General features: G+C 37.9%; 1 protein-coding gene across 1 annotated transcript; it reads right to left on the reverse strand.

Moving 5' to 3' along the window:
• Positions 1-17,871: 17,871 nt before the first annotated feature.
• On the reverse strand, positions 17,872-24,981 carry LOC122966812 (deleted in malignant brain tumors 1 protein-like). The gene is made up of 6 exons (XM_044331144.1): positions 24,669-24,981; positions 24,266-24,574; positions 22,459-22,773; positions 20,378-20,671; positions 20,187-20,240; positions 17,872-18,005 (listed from the first exon to the last, which is right to left on the reverse strand). Exons 1-6 carry the CDS (start codon positions 24,727-24,729, stop codon positions 17,872-17,874), a joined length of 1,167 nt encoding a protein of 388 aa, XP_044187079.1. The 5' UTR covers positions 24,730-24,981.
• Between the last annotated feature and the right edge of the window lie 387 nt (positions 24,982-25,368).

Raw genomic sequence — 25,368 nt, forward strand, 5'->3', positions numbered from 1 at the left:
TGCTTGAGCATTCATTCTGAAAAAAATAAGCTATTGCCTACATTACCACAACTATACAGCATATGCAATGAACTAATTTCCTTAACTATTTGTAGTTTTGCCATTTTGTAGTGGTGTTACAAATAATACTGACCACGCCTTTATACCTATTGTAATGGCCTTTGCTCAACCATGGAGTTATCTCTCTCCCTGTGTGTGGCTTATGAACCTATTGTTAGGAGCAAGTTTATTTATGTGTATGTACTCTGTCACACACACACACACCTACCTACACACACACACACACAGATCTACAGACTATAATTGGTCCTCACAAAGATGGACACCCTCACATATACACTAACACACAGGTCTAAAACTCAAATTGGTCGTGTGTGTGTGTGTGTGTGTGTGTGTGTCCACAATGACCAAAAAGTTTAATCAAGATGTTAAAGCCCAGCTAAACTGATCAGGACACCCATCAGTATTGATGCCTCGAAAAGGAGAATGGACTGACCTGCAGCAGGTGAAGATGAGGTCAAGAGGAGAGATACTATAGGAGATTTTTTTTTTAATGACATGGGTCATTATATCAGTGAAAACATGCTGAAATATACAGTAACTTGTCTTGTTTTAAATCAGTATCTATATACAAAAAATCTCACCTATGGCCAAATAGAACTAGTTTCTCTGAGTACTCCCCATGGCATTGGTGGCAGAATAGATGATAGAAAACTGAACTAAAAGCTGTGAACAGAAACATTTCACACTGCTGTTTTTTTCCCCAAAACACTTCCCTTTTTCTTGTTTTTTTTCAAATGAAACTCAATAGAGGGTGGTGCAGTGGTTACCACTGTCGCCTCAGAGCAAGAAGGTTCTGGGTACCAACAAAGCGGCAACTACCATGACATGAGAGTGAAGCCAGTGTGGAAATACTTTAAAGTACAATACCACCGACGGCCCCTAGATGCTCCAATGACTGCCATTCAAACCATTCAACTTTTCTCTAGAAATACTAAGTCAGCCATCATTTTCAATGATTATTGTCTCATTCACTGAATTTGGGCCCTCTAATAAGTGTGCTCACAGTCATTTTGGAAATTATTGCTCCATTAACAAGATTTGAAGACTTACAGTAGCTTTAATGTCTGTCATGTGGGTGTTGATTGAAAGCAGTGATTGACAATTCGCTCACCTGCTGCTCTCCCTGGCTCCAGGACTCAGTGAGTTGCAATATTTCAGTAAGTTTACTACTGTTACTTGATTATGACACCTGCCCTGTTAGCACAATTTAGCTTAAGTAGCTAACGGTAGTGCACATACTCCTCTCAGTTTTCCCAGTAAGCTAGCCTTAGCTTGGGTTCCAGGTAGCAGGGTATGTTTCCACATCATGAAAGGCAACACCCTGGACTCCTTATTTGGAAGGTCCTGGTTTCAAACAGAAAAAATAGTACCGACCATAAGCAGCAACTCTGGATTTCAAACTGGCTCTAATGCAAACCAATAGGTGACATCACACCTCACTCTATCTATCTTTATAAACAGTCTATGGGGCCTTTCTATGTGGAGTTTGCATGTTCTCCCTTTCCTCTGTGTAGGTTCCCTCTGGGTTCTCTGGCTTCCTCCCACCAATCAAAAACATGCAGGTTAGGTTAATTGGCGACTGTAACTCACCCATAGGTGTGAATGCTTTCCATTGGCCTGGGTTGGTCCGCTTTAGCCACGCTGTGCCAAACCAACCTGCGATGTAATGTGTTTCCACTTCAGCCTCACAGCAGGGATTAGCAGTGGCGAGCCGCATTGCTGTCGTCCTGCTTGCTGGCAGGGCCAACCGCAGTAACCTGTGACAACCCCCCTCATCTCCACTCCCCACACACAAGTGGTGTGTTACGAGAGAAAGCTATATTTAAAAGCTCTGTTTGTTCAGCTCTCAGTACTTTTGTAGCTTCTAAATGATTTTTTGTGGTTTGAAGTTGAGTGTCTCTCCTGCATTCATGTTTGCACTTTCAGATATCTACCTTATCTTCCTCAACAATTTCAGCCTTATTGGAGCCATGTTAAGTTACTGCTGATAAAAACCCATATGTCTCGCTATTGCTGTGTCATATTAAAAGCTTTCCAATTGACAAACTAACAGGAGCCTTTTATTATGAAGAAGATATAGGAAATGTGTTCTGAATCACTGTTTTAGAAGAGCTTAATCAATGGCATAAACAGCCACAGTGAGATGTTAGATGAAGAGCTGTAGATTAGCTATACTGCTAATTATTTTAAAGGGTCATGGGAGGGCTGGAGCTGATCCCAGGTGACATTGAGCACAAGGAGGGGAACACCTTGGTCACCAGACAATCACAGGGCTAACACAAATTTTTTTTCCACGGCACAACAAAGTAAAATAAGTTATGTTGGAGGTGCTGTTTGCAGAAAATGCAGTAAGAGCCTGTTGTGGATGGTTGAAACTCAGTAGTTCAGACAAATCAGCCAATCTGATCTATCAAATATGCAGGGTTTTAGAAGTGTTGTACAACTTCAGTATGTTCGATACTGTGCCATTCTGTGCTTTAAAAAAAATTAGATGCAAAAATGTGCTTTTGCGATGTCATGTATGGAAATGTATATTTAATGTAATGTTATATAAACTGTGACTGGTGTGTGAATGGTTATGTGCTGGATGGAACTATAACTCATGCTAACTCAGTATGTATTTTCAAACACTGTAATTGGTCGATGATAATCTTTTCTACTTGAACACCTCAACCCCAAAAGCATCGAAGGGTGAACCTTACATTCCATAATACGCTCAGATTTTATGAATCAGTCCTGCACTTTAAAAGCCATTGAGATTACACAGAATTTGGATAAAAATCTACGTAAAAATAGATCTTGGAAAAGAAAATTTAAATTTGTTAGTCATACACTCACCTGGGGGATACAAGCCCGGTCTGACTTGTTCCCACAGTGATGGGCTTTATAGCTGCATCGTTACCTTGGATACAGTGTAGCCAAGTATTAAATATGAAATATAAGATAACAGCATAAAAATATGAAAATAACACAAATATGTACCCCTTACAACTATTCAATAAAGGTAAAATTACTGACAAAATTATATTCTATATTACAAGATTTTGCTATTAGACATAGTGACCATTTAAAGCTCAAATGATGTATTTAATGTAACATGCAAGAGGTAAATGTTACAATAGCACATTCTGAACCCTGAATACATCACACAACTGTCATGTTTTACAGCAGAGAAAGTTGTTACTGTTCTTGAACAGAAATCGATAAATCCATTCAGCGAATCAGTGCACAGTATTCAGATCAGGTGACGCAATAAGGCAGTGACTATGTTCAGCAGATGTGCTGTTTGAAAGCGAATTTCAGTGTAACTTTGGCTCAAAGTCATCTTTAAAGATACATAATTTGGACAAAACTGAAGAGGCTGTCCTGTTGTCTCCTTCAAAGCATAAAAAGAAGTTAAGTAAAACAGAGTTATTCTAGATCCAGAAAATACTGAAATGTTTAACACTGATATACTAAAAAATGTGAAATACACTGAATACTGTGAAATATTAAAAACTGAAACACTGAGTCACACTGAATGCTGGTTTGATACTGAATACAGTGACATACTGGATACTGAGTTATACAGAGTAACATGGAGGACTGAGTTAAACTGAATACTGTGAAGCACTAAGTAATAATAAGTAACATGGAATATGGAGTTACACTGAATACTAAATGGAAAACTGTAAAACAGTTGTTTAGTTCAGTTCCCAAAGAGCTGATTGTAGACAAAAAAACTGTGGCAAACTTTAGGCTCAATGAGTCAGCTCTGCAATGAGATGGTCTGGTCACCACTGTGGTGGCTCTAAAAAAAAAGACAGCTGTGATCTTTAATAATACTTTACAGGTTAAAACACTGGCACATTCATGCTCTGGGGTTTTGTAGTCTGGCCGGGATTTCTAAGGTATGACCTTGTAAATATGTAATATTTGCCATTCATGTTATTATTTGTTTACATGTTTAGTTATTTGTTTTTGCAAGAACAACCAACAAAAGACCAGTGGAGTTATTTGCCTTTGCTAAAAAAAAAAAAGAACTTTAAATTTGAAAAAAAAAAAACTATTTTCTCAATAAAGTTTTTGTACGTTACCTGTTTGCTCCCACATTGTGCGGCCCACTGAATGTGTGCAGTAATATTTCTCTCGCTGGACCATAGACTTTACATATCTTTGCTTTACATTGGGATGACGTCACAGACTTTAAAATCATTTTTCTGGACTCTTTCTGAATTTTTATATAAAACTTTCATGAATTAAACATTCATGATACAAAGAGAAATTACTGCAGTTTGCAGTTGGAGGTGTCCTACTAATTGTTTTACAGACAGTCTTATTAAAATATGGGATCTAATATGCTATAACTTTGTGTCACTTAGTGACACAAAGTTCGCCCCCATTCATTTTATATGTGACACAAGCAAATTGCATTGCAAGGCATTGTGGGATTCCAGGCAATGAGGGAAGCTATGGGAAGATGTACATGGAGGTGAAAAGAATTGTTGCTGTTTGTTGTTACTGTCCTTAATTCCACTTTTATACAACCCTTCCCCTCCAGATGACATAAACAAAAGACATGCGGCTTGGCACAAAGTAGCACAAAGCAGGGAGTTTTTTTATTTACACAGCACTTGCTAAGAAATGTACAGGCTAAAACCTTGTTGATATTGTGACGTAAATATCTGCGCGTACTTGCCAGTGGTGTCGACTCACCCATAGTGATGAGTGAGAAGTGGTGCAAACTATACTGTGTGATTTGTTCACCTACTGCGGGTCTTCACCTTAATACATCCATGGAGCGTTTACTGAAATGTGGAAAATCTCCAAGGTATGAAGGTGGAGACAGAAGCAAATTAATCTCAGATTAGCAGATGAAGTCTACTTTGTGGATCACTAATAATAAAATTATGGCTTTACCTTAACAATAAAGAATGAATTTATGAAATGAACTCATTCAATAAGTCTTTACAATGAAAGACTTTTTAGCATTTCAACGCTTTTTAACACACTGCGTTTTTACTGTCTTCAAACAATTTTATGGTTTTAAACACATCTTACGAATTGTTTCTCATAACTGTATGGTCTTTTTTACCGTATCAATGAAATCTTGCACCATTTGTGGAGAATTTACACAATTTGTGAAACTTGTACTAAACTAGATCTGAACCGACAAGAATGACTAAAAAAAACATCAAAAACATAGACAACCGTCAGATAACCTGAGGCAACAGAGAAGAGGCTGTGTTTCTGCATCTAGCAGAAGACATCCCTAAATTTTAATCTCAAATGTAAAAAAGAAGAAGTTGAAAAGTTCCACGTAGTCTGTTGTAGGCGACAGATGAAGAAAATGCCACTATTTTGTGTCAAGTGTGTGTGTGTAATATCAGCATGTGACTGATAGATGTCTTGGTGGTGATAGATGATAGGTGGTAATACAAATAAGAGGAAGTTGTAGAGTTATAAAAAGAAAAGCCAAGAGAGACTCAGGGTCCCTTTTCCTTTTGCAGGACCTCTTTTTTCCTTAGGGCTTTAAGAGAGATCTCTTTGAGACTCTTTGGTCGTTTTAGCTTTTTGTATTGTAGTTGTAGTTTAGTTTTTGTACTGTACTTTTTGCGCCTTATATTACTTCTTATTTAGTAAAACCATGATTTCAGAGTAGAATTAGGTTGAAAGATTTATTATTTGGGGTTTTATTGGCTACATTGTTAGGGCCAGGGCTCCATAACTACCCTATAAAACCAGGCGAGTGTCCTTGACCATCAGAGTGGGCCTCCTCCAGAGATGACCTGTTAGAAGGCCGTCTTGGAGTACTTTCAAACCTCCAACACCTATTTGCACCAATACACTTCCTTGTGACCCAGGCTGTTAGGAATTCCTAAATAGGGCTGTTGGTAGTGGTTCAATGACAGCTGGTGATTATAGAAGCCAGGCTGAATCTAGTTCCCTAAGCAAGGCTTGGGTGGTCTTGCGTGTAGATTTTGGGAACCCTGTTTGATACCTAGGTCAGAGGTAAAGGACAGCCGTCTGACGGTGCCTTATCCACATCAGCAGGGGGTATCAGTTATCTGTAGGCAGAAACCATTTTTCCACCCTTCATAATGCACTTACAATGTAAATGATGGGGCCCAAATCCACAGTCCTCCTGTGCAAAAATGTATTTAAAAGTTTATCTGAGGCTAATATTAAGCTTAATGAGTCAAATCAAGTAGATATCTTTCAACGTTACAGTCTTTTTAGTGCCAAAGTCTCTCTTTTTCTTACTATACTTCCACCACAGCTCAACAGGGAAACACTGTCCGAGGAAACACAAAGAGGGGATTTGATGCTAAAAAGACCGTAAATGTGGCAGATATCCACTTGATATGACTAACTCAGACTGCTGAAGCCTCATATAAGCTTCACATCAACTTTTAAATGCATTTTTGCTCTAAATAACTGTGTGGACACACTGTGGATTTTAGCCCCCATCACTTACATTGAAAACACACTTAAAGGAGATCTTTTAATAGCCAGTATGAACAGGAGGAATGATTGCAGTGAGGAAAACCTCTTTCACTGATCATATGGACACCTGACTGTTGTTTTAAGACACACTTGAAAACTTGAGAGCCTGTCCTTCAACCTTATTATAGACCATGAATTTACTATCTTTGAAAACTTGTAACAGGCCATTTGTGTATTATATTTCAACTTGTCAAAACATCACAACCCTCAGAGGAGATTTAGCATTGACAGAGAGAAGTATGCACACTGTGGAGGTACTTTGAAGAAAATGGAACTTGTGGGCATTTAACACCCCAACCAAGTTTTACGAAGAGTCTCTGTAAGCCAGTTCTCAGAGCCACTAGTTGCTGTTGTCGTACAGCTGAGAGAAGTACCCATACATAATTTAGACATAACAAAATGTGTGAGAAAGGGAAACAACAGCAGATGGTTATGGTGCTAGAAAAGAGGAAGTTTAAACTTTAATAACAAAATACAACCATATTTATAGATTTATATGTAGAGCAACATTTGCTGTTGTTACCATTTACTGTTCAGTCTCTTAACCCTGTATCAGAGCTGTATTTAGTTACTGCTAATGCAAATCAAATATTTCCTACTACTTCACACGAAAAGTACGCAAGTGGCCAAACACTGGGTAGCTATAATTCTGAAGCTCCACAATAAAAGCCAAAATGAAACACATTGTATTTGTCAACAAGTTATTGTGGATTGGGATAATTTATCAAAAATGTGTCATTTTTAGCATTTTTAATCGCTGGGTCATTTTTCAAAGGGAGGAATTGAACAAGAAGAAGCAGCCACAATGAGCTGTTAGATGAGGAACTGCAGGCTGCACACCTCTGTCTTCTCAGCAAGGGAACAGCTACTTTTACAGTATCCTGCTGTTGTTGTGTGGAAAACTACTTGCGTTGTGTGCAGCATGAGATCAGATCACGTTTGCCATTAATATTGACTGACTTCTTTATTAAAACATTTGGCTACACTGTAAACATATACATCATTCTGCTATTTTGAGCAGCTGCTCAAAGAGCGTTAAACTTGAAGCATTAAACCTCATGCACTATTACCACCAGTAACCACAGATGTCACCAAATTAACAAGGACTGATATCTTAAGGATTACACTTTAACTTTGTGAAATGAAACAGAGTTGTCATGTGCACATCCACAAGACCTTAGTGGGATAGGTGCTGGTTACAGCACTCCTTGTATCTAGTCAACTTTGAACAATAAGGTTGGTGATTTTCTATATTTTTCTTAATGTTAACAAATCTCATGTGCAGAGCCAAACCAACAATGAACTCATCCTATTACAAGTATTGTGTGTGTATTCAAAGCCTGATATATCATATTCCTCTGTGCCACAGACCTCCGTTGTCCAAAAACTATTAAAAACATGTTAATGAGTCACACCGTTGCACTGGTAGGGGAAAAAGACCTCCATGACTCACAGTGGGTTTCCGTAAATAAAGATAGTCTTACATATTTATATCACATCTTCCAGTCAAATATCTCCTATCACATTTCCCATAACCCATTTAATGCTTCTTCATATGAATAGCAAGGTGGTCTGCAAATCTGCTTTTTTAAACTCACATATGGTTTTACTCAGCCAATGATTTTCATTGTTATGTATTCAGATATAAGTTTTTTATTTTTCCAGAAAAGTACCCAGCATAATGGCACAGGGATCAGTTGGATATGACATCAGAAAAAGCCACATTCTGACAAAACTAAAATATGAATGTTGTATGTCAAAAACATAATGACTCAGGCCATTTATTATAAATGTTATTATAAAGTACCTGGTTTATCCTCCTCAAGATTTCCCAGCATGCAACAGTACAGTAAGGAGCAATAAAATCGATGTCCGAGTGTTGGTTATTTGTCTTGTCTCATTTGCTTTTGGTGGACATTATTAAACACATATGTCCTAGGTACATAATGGTAGTTATGTTTATTATGTTTTTTCAGATTAAGATTAAATAATAAAATTGTCATCACACCACAATATAAAATGTTATCAAGGTAAGACTTCCCACCTGGTGTGACTCAGAGCAGTATTGCAAAACTGACCTGCCATAATGTCATACTGCATAATCAAACCAACTCACGAGTCAGTATTATTGACCTTCTTCCTGATCAAACCAGCTTACAGGTCAATATCATTGACCTTCCATTCACTCAAACCGACTCATCTTAGTATTTATTGACCTTTAGCTGAACAAAGTGACCAGCCACCCCAATCAAACTGACTCACATGCCAGAATTATTAGCCCTACCAGTGGCAGGGCTCTAGTGGCATGCCCATCTGTCCAGATTGAACTATTTCAGCAATTATTGATGAATTTCCATAAAATTTTGTATAGACATTAGTGGATCCTAAAGTATAAAGCCTACTGACTTTGGTGATCCTCTAACATTTCCTCAAGCGCCACCATGAGGTTGGCAGTTTTGGATTTGAGTAAAATATCTTGAAAACTAATGACAAGATAACCATGAAATAGCCGTGAAAGTTGCAGGACAGATCCCTCGAAAATGGTCCTTACCCCTACTGGAGGGGACCTGTTCATTTGGGTTTGGGCTTTCCACTCATGATACCATACCTCTGGCACAGTGTTAGATGTCAGTGAACTGTCCTCAAATGTGTGCTGTAGATGAGTGATACCTAATGTTTCCCATGAGTTGAACAGTAGTGATATATTTTATACCTGAAAGTCTGGGTTATGCCTCATTGGTGTGAATTTATTTGGGTAAGGGGAGTGTCTGGTATTTTGCTTAAATTCCTGCAATGAATATATTTCTGCAGCAATTATGTTATTCGTCCAGCCAAAGATGGTATTATGATTTATGACTCAGTTGGAGCCATTTTGCTACATATTGAAGATGATTTGCTGGACCTTCTGTTTATGTTGCAGATAATTCTGCCATTTTGTGCCGTTTTAAAATGAACCTCCATCTAATAGCTTGTCTCAAACCACATTGAGACATTTAATGTGGGGTTAATGTGAGACCTGTGTCATTAATTACCCTTCAAGCATGTGTGCTGATGCAATGTGAAGAGTTTGTGCAATACTGGGCAATAGTTAGGGGTGCAACAGATGCAATATAAGGAATGATACCTTCCTACTTTAAACATGGTAGTGAATGAAACAATAGGCCAAGTTCCATATAACGGGGGATGTCAGAGACAGGCTTGATGGTAACTTACAAACATTAACACATCTTGTCCTGCAGCTTACCTTGTTGAACAAGCCACCAAACAAACTTGAACCGGGGAAAAGTGCACCGCTAACATCAGTTAGCAGCTGGATAGCTAATTAGCTGCTCAGCTGCAGCACATTAAACAGCATGTAAACATACCTGCAGATATCACTTCAGACCCGTTAGATGCTGGTTTGGTCGTTGTTCTTCAAAATTCCTGTTAGCAACACACTGTCTGTCCATGACTTGTATTTACAGCAGTTTGTTTACTTTGTCTCCAATGAGACATTAAATTTTGCAGTTAATCCGCGGTTCACATGAGTGCTGAACTGTGGGGGTGATCCGTATGGATCACGGATCAACTAAGTTCCGTTACACCACTAGCAATAGTCTACAACTGTTTTTAATTGTGAGTCAGGCCGTGGTCTTTACTGGTTTCCTTCCTGTTTGAAGGATAAGCTTCTATTATTTCAGGTAGTTTTAATACGTTGAAATAAAAATTCCACAAGGGTCATTCCTTGCACCTTTGCTTTTTAATTATACTATACATGGTGCCATTATAAGGAAATATAATTTAGCCTTTTCATTCATATTCTAAGTTGTATCACTGGATATTGTAAATGCTTACTATACTTCACTTGCCTCTGTACTTGCCACTTGCCTCTTTGTCATAAATACTTAGGATCACTTAATGGTCTTGTGATTTTGTGACAAATTGGATATTATAGTGAAATATTTAGATGCAGGTTAATATGCTCATTTATCAATATACAGTATTTTACAATGTTATAGATGATAGAGTATGTGTATTGTTCAAGCATTAAGAATATGTTTATATATATATATATATATATATATATATATATATATATATATATATATATATATAAACATTAAAGAAAGTGTGATTTCTATCAATCAGGCAAAAATGATTGTATTCAATCAAATTAAGCATTGTAATAGTGTATGGAACAGTGAAATGAAGATTGAAGTTAAAATCACTAATTAGGATGTAAAATGGGCTAATTGTACTGTAATAAAAAGTCATGAGATTCAAATGAATTTTAGTTTGTAGTTAAGTCAGTTACTGACAAGGCAAAAACTCACTATTAAATAAACTAAAATATAAGCTACATGGAAATTTTATAATTGGAGTATACTGATGTTGGTAGATCTATTTATTTAGCGTTATTCACATCAGTGTCAATTACATGTGGTTGTGCCATAAACTCCAATGTTAAAACTCCTCTATAAATATTATTTCAAAAGTGGGACAGCTGTAAAACATCTTAGCAGCTACAATAAAACATCACCCATGTCTCAGTTATTTTTTCTTCTCATTGTTTTATAAATCAAGCTGTATCAGCAGAAAAGTCATTCTCTTTCATTCATTTTATATCATGAAAATTAGCAAAGCAAATTATTTGCTTACTGGTATAACTTAGTGATTTGATTTCAGTTTCAGTGGAGTTTTGGTTTCACAGGCAAGTTGAAAGTTAGCTCACAAGATTGGACTCAACTCCAACCAAATTCATGGACACAACTGATATATATGTCACTAAGACTGACCACACACTTTTCAAAGTAGTAAATCAAACTTCTAATGAGGAATTTTACTATGTACTATCTTACAAAATGTCAATGCTTTCTTTATAGCGTCCATCTTCTTAGTTTGAATAATGAATTCTCGCAGATGAAAAAGATTATTTGATAATCTTGTGGGTCTGAAGAACTAATTCTCGCAGGTGTAAAAGATAATTTAATAATCTTGTGGGTCTGAACAGTAATTTCTCACAGGTGAAACAGAGAGTTTTTTCTTCATTATAAAGAAATATGAGAATGATGAACAGTACAAGGAAAAGAAAATTAAGTTTGGCAAAAAGAAATATACAAGTGATTAACATCACCAGAATAATGTCAGAGTATAGTGTAAATAGGTGCAAAACTGACAAATTTGATGCAGAAAATCCTCCTAATATTTTGCCCCCCTCATGTATGTTAATGGAGTGGACAAAATATTAGAAGCACCATTTAAGGCACCCCAGTACACCACCACCACCACTCAGTATGACCTCAATAATAAACATAAAGTAAACAAAAACTGAAAACATATACGTTTCATAAATGTAGAATTTATGGAAGAGATATTTGATTGCTTTAGATTGCACAGATGTACCTAATGAAGTGGCCAGTGAGTGTAAATGTTAATTGATTTTGCATATTTTGAAAAATATAGAGTGACAGATTTCTGAATTGACCATAGGTTGCAGTGAGGCAAACTTTTGTCACACATCAGTGGATGTGCTGAAAATGTTCAGCTCTCTAGGATGTACAGGTGATTTATTTTTTATTTATTTTATTTTTTAACTTCAGAATGGCGGAAAATATATGTAGGCACAAATGGGTGTGGTTTATATGGATAGATTTGACTGGAACCACAAAGTCACAAAAAAAAGAATTTTGTTCTTTTTTTGTTTGTTGCTAGTGGCCTGTCATGGACCAAGCAAAAAGGCACAAGGACAAACGTGTAAAAAGGAAATACTTCTTTTAATAAAGTTGAAAAATTGATAACAAATGACAACAGTTGCAGTTAATATAACATAGGAACTAGAAAACGTAGCAGAGGGTATATATACACACACACAGGCTAGCCTTAGACAGACACAGGGGGAAATTTACACAAAGAACATTAAACATCTAACAAACCAAAAGATACCCAAGAATAAACAACCTATCAAAATAAAGAAATCATTTACAGATCAGGAATTATTTTCAACAAACATAATAACAAAGCCAACAAAGAGGGATTTTTAAGAAGAATCCAAAATTAAGTCCCCCCCTTGCATTTCACTATTGGCCTCCTCCAGTTCCTGTGGGCTGTGCTTAAAAGGCCATCTTTCCCAGCTTTCAGGTCTTCTGCCAGAGGGGCTCAGTAAGAGAATAAAGGCGTAACTAGGCTTTCCTGAAGCAATGAAGCCTCGCAGCCAATTGTGTCACCAAAAGATTAATTACTCAAAACCTCATTTAACACAGTTTTTCTTCGCTGTGTTTGGGCTCAATGAATTGTCTTTTTTGATATTACCTCCCCTACTGTGGAGAAGACTCTCACAAGGGGAAGGGTATTATCAACCTTTGCAGTCTCATGAAGAGCTCAATATGCTATATTGGCTGTGTGTGAACTCTCTGAGACACAGCAAGCACTTCACCTTCAAAATAAAATAGTATAAATAACAACAACAACAACAACAACAATAATAATAATAATAAGAAGAAGAAGAAAAAACAAATCATAATGATTCTCAAAAATAATGTTTCAGTAACCCATAACTAATTACACATGTACTACTGGCTTTCTGTTGTTTGGAATATTAAACGTGCAGAGTTAAACCCATGTATCAGTGCATATATTACATTATATTATATGCCATATACTCTTTACCTTACTGGGAGATATTAATTCAAAATGGTCCCAAGCAGGAGAATTTTTCCTGTTTCTTGCAGGCTCCATTTTTGCAAGACATACACTGAAAATAATCAACATGATGAATAATAAACATGATTGAAAAACTCCACCAAAACCTCTACCTCAATATTTGAATTTAGCCAAACTGAAACTCTAAAACTCACAGCATTTCCGCAAAGCAACCAGCCAACCCCACCTGAAACAAAAGGTTCAGGTTTCACGGTCGTTATATCATATTATATAATCTCAAACCGAAACGTCACACGATTCTTCCAAAACCGAGGCCTTGTTTGTCATTGGATACATGATTCTCTGGAAATGATACAAGCCTTGCTTCGGAGCCTCGGTATCAAATGTAACATTACTAGTGTGCATCTAATCTTAAAAAACAAATTGTCATAAATTGAATTAAGTGAGTTCTTTAGGTAAAACAGGTTAGACTACTGTAAAACTCTGTTTGCTGGATTACTTAAACAAGCAATAGGTTCCAGTTTAATCAAAACGAGTCCTTCCATGTACAGGCCAACATCACTTTAACATAAGAAATCCTCTGTTATATTTAATGTTTTGGCTCTCCAAAACTATTACTGTAATATATATCTCATGTAACATGACATCTTTCAGTTTTCTCTTGCTTATAATTGGTTATTGTATGTGTGCATGTGTGCTTCTGTGTTTTGTGTGTGTGAACTTTTTAGCAAACATATTAAAAAGGAAAAACTGGGATATCACACTGACATGAATACTCAGACCCTTTGATATGACACTTGAAATTTAGCTCAGGTGCCTTTGATTTCTCTTGATCATCTTTGAGATGTTTCTACACCTTGATTGGAGTCCATCTGTGGTAAATTCAATTGATTGGGCATGATTTGGAAAGGAACACACCTGTCTATATAAGGTCTCACAGCTGACAATGCATATCAGAGCAAAAAACCAAGCTATGAGGTCGAAGGAACTGCCTGCAGAGCTCAGAGGCAGGATTCTGTCGAGGCACAGATCTGGGGAAGGCTACAAAAAAATCTGCCGCACTGAAGGTTCCTAAGAACACAGACTGAAAAAAGTGAAGGAGTCTGAATACTTTCTGAATGTACTACATATGTTATTTGTTTCTGTGTGCATTTGAATGTAAAGCATATAGTATTACTAGTAGTTAGTATTACTATATAAATAAAATGGCGTTGCCTTGCCTTGTTTTCAACATCATTCAACATTTTAAAAACAGAAATCTGCCTGAGTCATTTGACTTGTCAGTTGTCACTGACGATAATGAGTGATATATTTCCAAATTGTATCAAAATGTTGTCACTTTCTGAACACTATTTACTTGCTAATATGACCTAATTTACATTTAATCAAAACCATTTGATTACAGGTGAATTTAAATAGATAACCCTGACATGTGGACACCTAAAAGTTTTGTTAAATATTTTCACATTCTCCATAAATGTCCACAGTTTGTTCAGCAAAAAGCTGGGTTCCACTTTCATCACTTTCATCATTCTCTTCCAGTCCATTGTCGTTTACAGTAACAAAAACCTCTGCAGCTTCTACATAATTATACTCACCCTCCTCTTCTTCTACTCTTCCTGCTTGCTCTTTCTGTTTCCTCTTGGTGTCCGTATTCACATAGTCTTGCTTCTCCTCCTTGTCTTCCTCATCTTCACAACTGGTCCTGACAGTCACTAGAGCCACAGCTTCTTGTAAAGTACTGTGTGTCTGTGTGAGCACAGAGCTTGAGTCAGGACGACAGCTCTGGGCTCGTCGTCTGCTCCAGCAGACCAGACAGACACCCGACAAAACCAGCAGGAGCAGCAGCAGCCTTCTAGCTAAGGACACCAGCGGCAACAAAGGCACTATAAGAAGAAAAAACATTGACAGTTTATCCTTAAAGGGGACATATTATGCTTTTTGTGATTGTTATTCATATATTGTTATGATGTTGGATATCTATGCTAAACATGGTCAAAGTTCCAAAACCTGAGGTGAACGTATGTAGAATGGCTCTCTGTTCTGTAGCCTTGTTTGCTACAATTGTTGCTCAGGTTTTTCCATGTGTTGTTCACATTGACCATATTTCAGATCGGATTTCGGCTCAAACATGTACGGATGTATTTGAGAAGTTGACATTTTGAGTAAAGAATGAGAAATATTGAAATCCCACCACTGTAGTTTGTTGCATGGTTTGTTGATGTAGCCTTCAGAGCCGGTGGAAGTCTCCTGAAGGGCAGCTTCCAAGAGCTGGCCAATCAGAACACAGTGGGCTACTCAGGAGGGTGGCTGCATAAAGGGCCTGTATAAGTTAAATACGTTTTTTTTAACTGTAAATCATGCAAAGATATTCCAGTACCGCCCCAGATCAAAAATAAAGACTTGGAAATGTGCCTAATATGTCCCCTTTAAAGCAACATAATGCAACTATTTAAACTATTTTCAAAATCATTTTAATGGTACACTGACTTGTAACGGGGAGAATGCATGGCGTCTCTTTCATTCCCATTCTGCGCCCCCTGTTCTTGCACTATGTAATTTGGTTGAGGGGGAAGTGCATAAATAGTAGTTACCTGGATGTAACTCCAGTTCCAGAGAAGGTGTACAGCCCTTACTTCAGACTGGTTCCTGAATGAGGGCCAGTACAAAGCAGGATTCTTTCATTTTACTGTTTATTTAGCAGGTTAGTCTGTTTAACTCGGCATTACCATGTTGCATGGCTAATATAGCTAGTGATTTTGAACTAATAATGTTGAAATAATATTGAGGATTGAAGCCAACTAAATAACAACAGTAGTAGGTTTGATGGTGGTAACTATTTCTTTGTTGTTACACAAAAGCCCCCTCTGCTCCGTGATCCTCACCGGTATGTGTGTCTGTTGCTGCCGTATGTAAATTTACCTGATAGACTCGTGGTACACATGTGAAAAACAAATGTTCAAACTGCAGGAATTCCTTCACTTGGCAACACTGTGTAACTTTGATTAGCACCCAGCAGCTAACTTGCTCAGACCATAATTCTGTAGTGGCCTGCTGGGCAGAGTGTGTAAAGTCAAGCCAAGGCTAATACAACCATTCTGATCCACAGATACACTTAGCATTACTGTAATACTAGTATTAGTGATGCTACTGCAGCTTCATTGTAGTTCCAGCATGAATATGAATACTATCAACAGCCCTCGGTCTCTCCTGTTGCGATCATAAAATATGCACCGGTGTCCTGTAATTACCACTTGTTGCTCCAGTAGCTGCTGTTGCTGCTGCTCAGCTGAAGTTACCCAGTCTTGCTTTAATATACCATCATGCTTTGGCTGATGTCATGCCATGGAGTGGGTGAGTTAAGTATGCACCACAAATCTTATTATAATGTCACCAGCTCAGACTGAGCATCTCCATCAACACTTTAAAACTGGTGCTGGAGGCAGTGTATTAATGCTCATCACCTGAGTTTTGAAAGGGGACATTCACATTTTCAGTTCTATGTTTATATTCTGAGGCTCTACTGGAATATCTTTGCATGATGTACAATTCAAAAAATGCTGACTCTTCTGGCAGCCCCTCAGTTCAGCCTCTTTCTGAAACAGGCTGTTTAGCTCCTGTCTCTTTAAGACCCCCATCCTGATGAACCTAATGTGTTCTGATTGGTTAGCTTTCAGAAGCTGGCCCTCAGCATACTTCTGCCCCAACCTCCTGGAACAGTGCCAGGCTGTGAAAAACTTCTGGGCCCTATAACATTTGGAAAGTCTAAAAGAGCCACATGATTAAATCATTTTATCCTGTTCAAGTGAGAGAGGAGCCAAGTGGAAGTCAGCTGGCTCGGCTGGAGAAGGACTCAAGTGCACATTGGCTTCATGCGTAACTGAGCAACTTTCATAGGAGTGAATGGGCGCCATCTTTCAATGTGGCCCAGTTCTCCTTAATACATTCATGTTTTTCCCACTCTGGTATGGGCTTTAATTAGAGTCATAAGTATTGTAGCCATGTATCACCATATATGAACATGTGAAAACATTTCGTATGAATACATTCAAATGTGTGAATGTGTAAAAATGTTTTGATCAAATGAATTCAAATGTTTGAATGTGTAAAAAGTATCTGAACAAACAGATTTAATTTTTGAATCCACAGAGATCTACAGCTGTGCATGACATTCTGTGAACACATGAAAAAGATTTGCACAAATAATTTCCAATGTGTGAGTGCATAAAGATTTCCAAAAAAGGTTTGCAACTACAAAAACGGTTTGCAGTTACACATCTATCTGTTTGTAGGTGAAAAAAGTTCATACAGAAATCAGTTTTATGTGTGAATCCCAAGTTCACATCTATGGATCAAATGGATCAAATACTTTTCTCCCGCATTTGACACTTCCTCCTGAATAGCCAATGAGGATCCTCATAAACGCTGGAGGCGTGCCTGCTGAAGTCACTGAAAGCACACCCCAACTGAACAGACTCTGAGCCTCAACAACTTAACAACACTCATGCTGAACTCCCATATAAAAATACACAGTTCAAAATGGGCCTTGTTTGTAGGTGTATGACAAGCGACATGGATGACAACATTTAACAATAAAGTAAAGTTAGGAGTCACTGTTTAATTTGGCACCTATTTTGTAGGTAAATGTGGACTTATTTCAGTTTTTCTCAGTGGAGTTCACTGTTAATGGTTCTCTGCTGAAGGCAGCAAAAACCTCTCATGTAAAGTGCTGCCTGGCAAATGCTCTCCCTCTGCCCCGGGGACCTCCCAGCCGAACAGCCGGTGCTGAAGCTGAAGCCGGAGGTGGCAGCCAGCGCCTGCAGAGTAGACACCAAGTGTCTTATAATTTACACTTTCTTGATATGTCTTTGGGTCATAGACTGTATATAAATATGGACGACTTGTCACCACTTCCTACCGCTATGCAAAAGTGAAGCCAAAATATCTCATTTCCAGGAGCTGCCATCTTGCTTGTGTGACGTCATTTGGAGCCAGAGTCTGCCCAGTAGAGTCGGGCGACGGGATGACGGCAGAACACACCCCCTCAGTTGTTCCGCTGCATGATGGAGGTTTGAGAGCGGCTGTCACAGCTGTCAATCATGACATCAGACCCCCTTTCTATATCATCAAATAACTAATTACAAACAAACTTATCAGAAAAATGAGCACTTGGACAAACATCAGCATGATAAGAACTACTTAAAATGACAGAAACCATCTTTGGGGAAAATTTGTTTGACCTGTACTTTTTAGTTTGGCTCATGTCCCATCCACTAACATGGAGAGGGTGGGACTTATGACCTATACTGCAGCCAGCCACCAGGGGGCGAACAAGATGTTTTAGCTTCTCTTTTGGGGAGCTGTCATGACGTCCATTTTTATATACAGTCTATGCTTTGGATGCATGTTTCCGAACCAGACGAGCTGCCATGAACCTGCTGAGAGAGTGCGAGGACGGCCCCCGGCCCACACACACACATCTCTGTTAGTGATATTTGTTGTTTTGCTGTTTATAACCACAGTTGTTTATGATTGCTTGCTTTAGCGTAGTTGTATGATAGATGTTTGTTAATTGAAGCGTTATTGACTTATAATTGATATTGCTAATGTTAATAAACTCTGTTGTAAACTCTAACAGTAAACTCTGTTTACTGTTATTGTTTGTATACATACTGTGATAACAGCATGGTGACGGGGTCAGTGCTCAAATTCAGACCTTCACTGTTCATCCTATAATGTTAATATCTCACAGATGTTGACATTCTTGGATGAACACCCCTTCTTGAGACAATATTCACTGTTTGGTTATTTGTCCCTGATCTCAGGGTGGTGCCCTGTTATTAGTAATTCATATTAATAATTTTATTGACCTTTAATAATTCATAAGTACATAATTATCTTCAATAATTATGAACTATTTCTAATAACCACACCTACTCCTAACTGAGTCCCAGACATTCTGTCATTGTGTTACTTATGGATGGAATTATAGTGAAAATAAATTATTCCCCTTTTTGCTAGGGTCCCCCTGGTACCCTCTTAAGGACCCCTGGGGGTCCCCAGACCCCACTTTGAGAACCACTGCTCTATACAGACCATAAACAGATTATGTAAGAAAATGGTAAATTGGTGGATCCCAATGTTGTACAGGAGGGATTGAGAGAGGCAGTCCCCAAGGTGGACCATTTGGCTGCTGTTAATGAAATTAGATTTAATCCAGGATAGAGCTTCATTAAATTAACATCTAGTTATATCATTCAGCTCTTTTTCATAAAATATAACAATGCGTAGCTTAAATTTTACAGTCTACTTACATTTAATGATGACAGTAATCGGTGCTGTCTCTGTTGAATTGAACTTCTGCCCAGACAGAGTGACTTCATACACACAGCTGTAGTTGCCCTGGTGTTCATACTCAGCCTCAGGGAAGTTAAAGGAGGCTAAGCAAGCAAAATTGTTGCCAGAATGCAGACAAAGACGATTTTGTGTGTGTGGTGTTTATGGACGTTATTGTTCCATATTGTTATGTGCAACAGAAAGGGAGCCACTTATCAATGGAAAACAGTGAAATCTCTGGGGTCACCTCAGAAAACAAAGCAATGAAGAATAGCAATGAACCGTCTTGGAAACCATTTGACTGGTTATTTGTTAAGATTTCTATTTTGAAACTAAAGCAACATTCCAGTTGCAGTTTGACTTCTCACTTTATAATAAAACATGGCTGTTTCCTCTTGTTCTTTAGGTTTTTGTATTTTTAATGACATGTCACTTTAATTTCTTTCAATGGGGGGAGCTTTTTAACTTGTGCTTTTAACCCTGTGCTTTGAGTTTAAAATTGCCTAAAAATTTTGGGTCCCTCCTTGTGAGACTATCAATATTTTTCCAGATCAATTTACTAACGCCTTTTGCATTCAATATATTGAGATAAAAACAAGATTTAGCTTGTCAGTGTCTCTTGTAGTTTTAAGAGATCAAACAAGTGATGCCAACGTTCTGACCCCAGTTAACCTCACCAGCAGGATTCATGGAGATGCTGGGCTTTGGGAAGCTCACTGAAAAAGCAACACAATATAAGAGTATTAAATGTGTTGCCTTTGAGCTGAGCTTTATATTCTGCACTCTTATGAAGTTGCTTAATTTCCATTGATTATAAACACAAGTGAATAAAACATCAAGACTTAGATCTTACCAGTAACAGAGAGTGTGACAGAGTCACTCGGGGAGGAGCTGAATGATTGACTTGAAATGCTTTTCTCATACTGACACTGGTACGATCCCTCATTATCAAAGTTCACATTAGGGATGTTGAAGGTTGCAGGGTTTCTACTTGATGTTTGAGTTTGTCTGTATGAACCTGAGGTCTTCTTCAGAATAAATGTTCCACCTGAAACTTGAGTTGAGACTGAACAAGTGATGCCGACGTTCTGACCCCAGTTAACCTCACCAGTAGGATTCATGGAGATGCTGGGCTTTGGGACATCCACTGAAAAAAATAGCACAGTAATCAATGTGAGTCACAGCATTCAGTGTTATATCATTGATTCACATTTGCTTTTCCTTTTATTTCAGAGCTCAGTGAGCATGTAGTGGTGAAACAACCATCTGAGGCAACTATTGTGGGCAGAATTTGACACACATCAACTATCAAATAATCACCAAGTCACAAGCTTTGTTTATCCAATCCTTAAATTGGATTCATGATAAATGATAAAAATAATAAAAAAAATACATATGTATAAGGCACTCCCTTCTCTTTTGGCTTTATTATATTTCAGCCTCTTAACAAGTTCTGACTGGGGGAGTCGTGATCATTTACTTTTTATATACAGTGACAATAAAAACATATAAAACATAAATGTTCTGCATTGAAAATCCAACTTCAGTGAAACTAAACAAGTAGTACATGTACTTAAAGTATTATAAAAAAGTATTGCTTCTGTACTAATATATTCTGTATATTGTATTATTAGATGGTAATACGGTTGCATCAATGTGGAAGCAGTTTATTTGACCTACTTTAAGTCATTTATTCTTGTGGTTCCAAACTTAGGGGTCAGGCCCCTCCAATAGGTCATCAGATAAATCTGAGGGGTCGTGACATGATCAACGGGAGAGGAAAGAGGACAAAACAAAGTTCTGCCACACAAATTGATATTCTTTTCTTTCTTTTTTTAAAAGGGGACATATTACTACATACCATAATTATATTCTGGGGCTCTCCTAGAATATCTTTGCATGATTTATTTATCTCATACTGACCCTTTATGCAGCCCCTCACTTCAGCCTCTGTCTGAAACAGGCTGTTTTAGCTTCTGTCTCTTTAAGATCCCCTCCAAATGAGCCCACTCTGTTCTGATTGGTTAGCTCCCCAAAACTGTGTCTTGACTGACTTCATGTGGTTCAAGAGGTTATACACATACTGCAGTAGTAGTAGTTGGATTTCACTTCTTTTTCTCCCTCTTTACTAGTAATGGAAACTTCTCAATTACATCCATACTTGTTTGAGCTGGAATGTGATTCCAAAATATGAGAGAGGACAACGTAAACAACACATGAAAAGACCCTAGCAGTAACCTTAGCAACCAAGGCTACAGAACAGACAGCCATTTGTGGGCAAGTCTGACCTCATCATGAGGAGGAAGTAGAGTTAACTATGCAGACGAAGTGTTCAGGGCAGGTTGAAGCCCTGGTGTTTGACTTGCAGGGAGCATTTTTTACTTATGTTCACCTCAAGTTTTGGAACTTTGACCATGTTTAACATAAACATCCGACAGCAGTATATAAATAACAGAAAACCACAAAAAGCAGAATATGTACCTTTGAACTTTTATCAAATGTTTGCTTTTTTGTGAAATTTTCCTCTTTGAGTCTCAAACTGTTTATTACTTTATTTTAATGAAATTGCAGCACTGGAGAAAATGTTCTTTGGGTGATAATTCAAAGATAGACTATCAGTGGAGAATTCCTTTAACAGTGTCTCTTAACAGTAACAATGAAAAACACTTTCTATATTGGTCCACTTCGGGAAACTGCTTGGTTTCCCAAACGTCAGCTTAACATTGTGCTGTTCTGAATAAAAATCTTGTCAGTGTAGCTTTTCTGCTAAATTAGAAAAGAGTCATTTTGCAACTGGGTTTCTCCTTGTATGTAACACTTTGAGTTTAAGGTGATCAACATTGTGTCACATGGCCCCTCAGACTGCCAATCAGTCTGTTTTTATATTATTATAACATGCAGTATATCATGTAAGTGATTAAAATGTTTTCTCACCTGAACAGACGACACCAGCGTCCTCACTGTGTCCACAGTTGTGTGTCCCAAATCCTCTGTGTCGACACGCAGTTAGAGACCTTTCACTGCCTGAACAGCTCACATCATCAAGCCAGATTTCTCCTGTTCCTTGACCAAAGTGGGCTGATTGAGGGGCCTCCAGTGACGTCCCACAGCCCAGCTGCCTGCAAACCACCTTAGCATCATTTATGTCCCAGTCGTCATCACAGACTGTTCCCCAGGTATAGCTGTGATAGATTTCAACTCTTCCAGAGCACTGAGTGGACCCAGGCCCAGCTAATCTGATCTGATCACCTATCAGGCACAGAACACAGAAGACAAACTATTAATGGATAGAACAAGTATCTCTTGTGTGTGTATCTTGGAGCAGTTTTACCAAAACCATTATTATTGATTCTATTAAATGACAGCAAACATTATTAGCAGTAAAAAGGGTGATACATGCAGATATTATCAACATATATCATCAACACTAAACCAACCACTAGTAATATGAACCTGCACAAACGATTCCAATACATGATATTATATTATCCATTTCACAAGTAGGTTTTCTGAGACTTGTGGCAGAGTTTGGTGAATCTTGGAGGGAAACAGTGTCAGAGTTTCTGTTACTTGTTTTTTTTATGTCAGAAGCCTTGAACCAGCAGGGCTTTGAAAAGAGGCTCTAATGAAAAGCAAGGCAAGGCAACTTTATTTGTATGGTACGTTTCATACACTGGGACAAGTCAAAGTGCTTTACAGAGTAAGAGAAATACAGTAAAGGTAAAAGATTTACAATTAAAATGTGGAAATGCACATACAAGAGATACAAAAGATAAAATACTTAAAAAGTATAAAAGATAAAGCAAAAAAAGACAAAGTACTTAAAAACCAGTGCAGTTCAAATCAAGTGAAATAGAAAGATCACTGTGTTTTGTTTTAACACGTGAGACAGCCAGTAGGCCAGCCCCAGATGTGCGGAGGCTCATATGGCACAAGCATGTCAGAGTTGAACAGTATTTGGGACCAGAGCCACAGATTAGTAGACAAGCAGCAAGGGAGTTTCCTTATCTAGTCCTGTTTGTGCTATCAGATGTTCTTTTCACACACACTCACATCTTGTGCTACAGCCTTGATGTATGAAGAAAGCGGAAGAGAAGAAGAGGCCTGAGGTCTGGTTTGGTGGGAAAGGACAGAGGCAGGCTGTATGTACTACATACATGACTGAAAATATTTTGGTGCAAAACATTTTGTGTTGTCATTAATATTCCTGCTTGGTATCACTCAAACAGACTGTTGAAGAAACAAACTACTATAGTCACAACTGCCAGTAAGATATAATGCTTTTCACAGTTATCAAATGCTCGATCCACACTTACATCACAGTTTGATTAACAGTGGATTAAGAAACATTTCACACTTGCTACTCTGCTATTCAATGCTGAAAACATGCTGCAGAAAGTGGTTACCAGCTGTTTTTCACCACTGAATGGTGTTGACACACATCACAAGCCACACTGACTGGATGACAGAACTGTTATAAATCAATGTTTACATTTATTCTAAATACTTTATTCAAAAGTTTTCTCACCTGAACAGACGACAGACTTTATAAAAATCTTGTCAGTCTTTTCTGCTAAATTAGAAAAGAGTCATTTTGCAACTATGTGTCTCCTTGTATGTAACACTTTGAGATTAAAGTGATCAGTATTGTGTCACATGGCCCCTCAGACTGCCAATCAGTCTGTTTTTATATTATTATAACATACAGTATATCATGTAAGTGATTAAAATGTTTTCTCACCTGAACAGACGACACCAGCGTCCTCACCATGTCCACAGTTGTGTGTCCCAAATCCTCTGTGTTGACACTCAGTTAGAGACCATTCACTGCCTGAACAGCTCACATCATCAAGCCAGATTTGTCCTGTTCCTTGACCAAAGTGGGCTGATTGAAGGGCCTCCAGTGACGTCCCACAGCCCAGCTGCCTGCAAACCACCTTAGCATCATTTAAGTCCCAGTCATCATCACAGACTGTTCCCCAGGTGTTGTTGTGATAGATTTCAACTCTTCCAGAGCACCGAGTGGACCCAGCTAATCTGATCTGATCACCTTTAAGGCACAAAAGACGTAACACACAAAATTTTACAAATGAAGTAAACACTTAAAAAAGGATTTTATGCATCACACAGAGGAATGTACTGACCTGAAGCAGTTGAAGTTGAGGTGAGGAGAAGATAGACTATCGGAAAGAAAAAACACGACATGGCTCATTATATAAGCTGAAAAGTGCTGAGATGAAAATTGCCCTTTTTCTGATTTAGGTTCCTATTTTAATAAAACAAAGTCAAGAATCTTCAAAAGTGAATTCCAAAAGTTCTCGGTCCTCTAAAATCTGTATACAGAAAAACAGTTGTTTAGAACGACATTTTAGAAAATGCATCAGGCTCAAATAGCAACGGTTTCTCTGTACAAAGTCAGAGCCGACGACAGAAAACTGAACTAAAAACCGCCTTGTACAGAAACATTCACACTGCTCGTCCTTCCTGGATCACTTCCTCTTTCTCTTTCTGGTAATTTGCTTCTTTTTTTTCTTCTTCTCACATTAAATATTCTGAAACCATAATGTGCGAGGAACAAAAGTTGCAGCACTCAAACAACACATTTGTGTACAAAACTCACTTTTAAGCAAGCCCTGTACTTCTCAGTTATTACCTATGTCTTGTGTATGTTTTCTTCCACATTTTTACTAAACAGTATATTTATTTAAAGTTTTAATGCTTAAGATTTTTGTAATGAAGTCAAACCTCATTTTTGATACTATTTGTGGACTGCATTTTTTCTGCAACAGTCATTCAATATATTCAGAGATTTTCTCTCTATATAGTGGCTTTTATTGGTAGTGG

The sequence above is a fragment of the Thunnus albacares genome, chromosome 17, assembly GCF_914725855.1.
Source record: "Thunnus albacares chromosome 17, fThuAlb1.1, whole genome shotgun sequence".
NCBI classification, from domain to species: Eukaryota; Metazoa; Chordata; class Actinopteri; order Scombriformes; family Scombridae; genus Thunnus; species Thunnus albacares.

What these genes read in the sequence shown, in the direction of transcription:
- LOC122966812 (XM_044331144.1), bottom strand. Translation starts at nt 24,729, where the DNA reads ATGTCGTGTTTTTTCTTTCCGATAGTCTATCTTCTCCTCACCTCAACT. An exon ending in CTCAACTTCAACTGCTTCAG is followed by an intron (nt 24,575 to 24,668) that starts GTCAGTACATTC and finishes TGTGCCTTAAAG; the next exon opens with GTGATCAGATCAGATTAGCT. An exon ending in TGCTGGTGAGGTTAACTGGG is followed by an intron (nt 18,006 to 20,186) that starts GTCAGAACGTTG and finishes TCTACTCTGCAG; the next exon opens with GCGCTGGCTGCCACCTCCGG.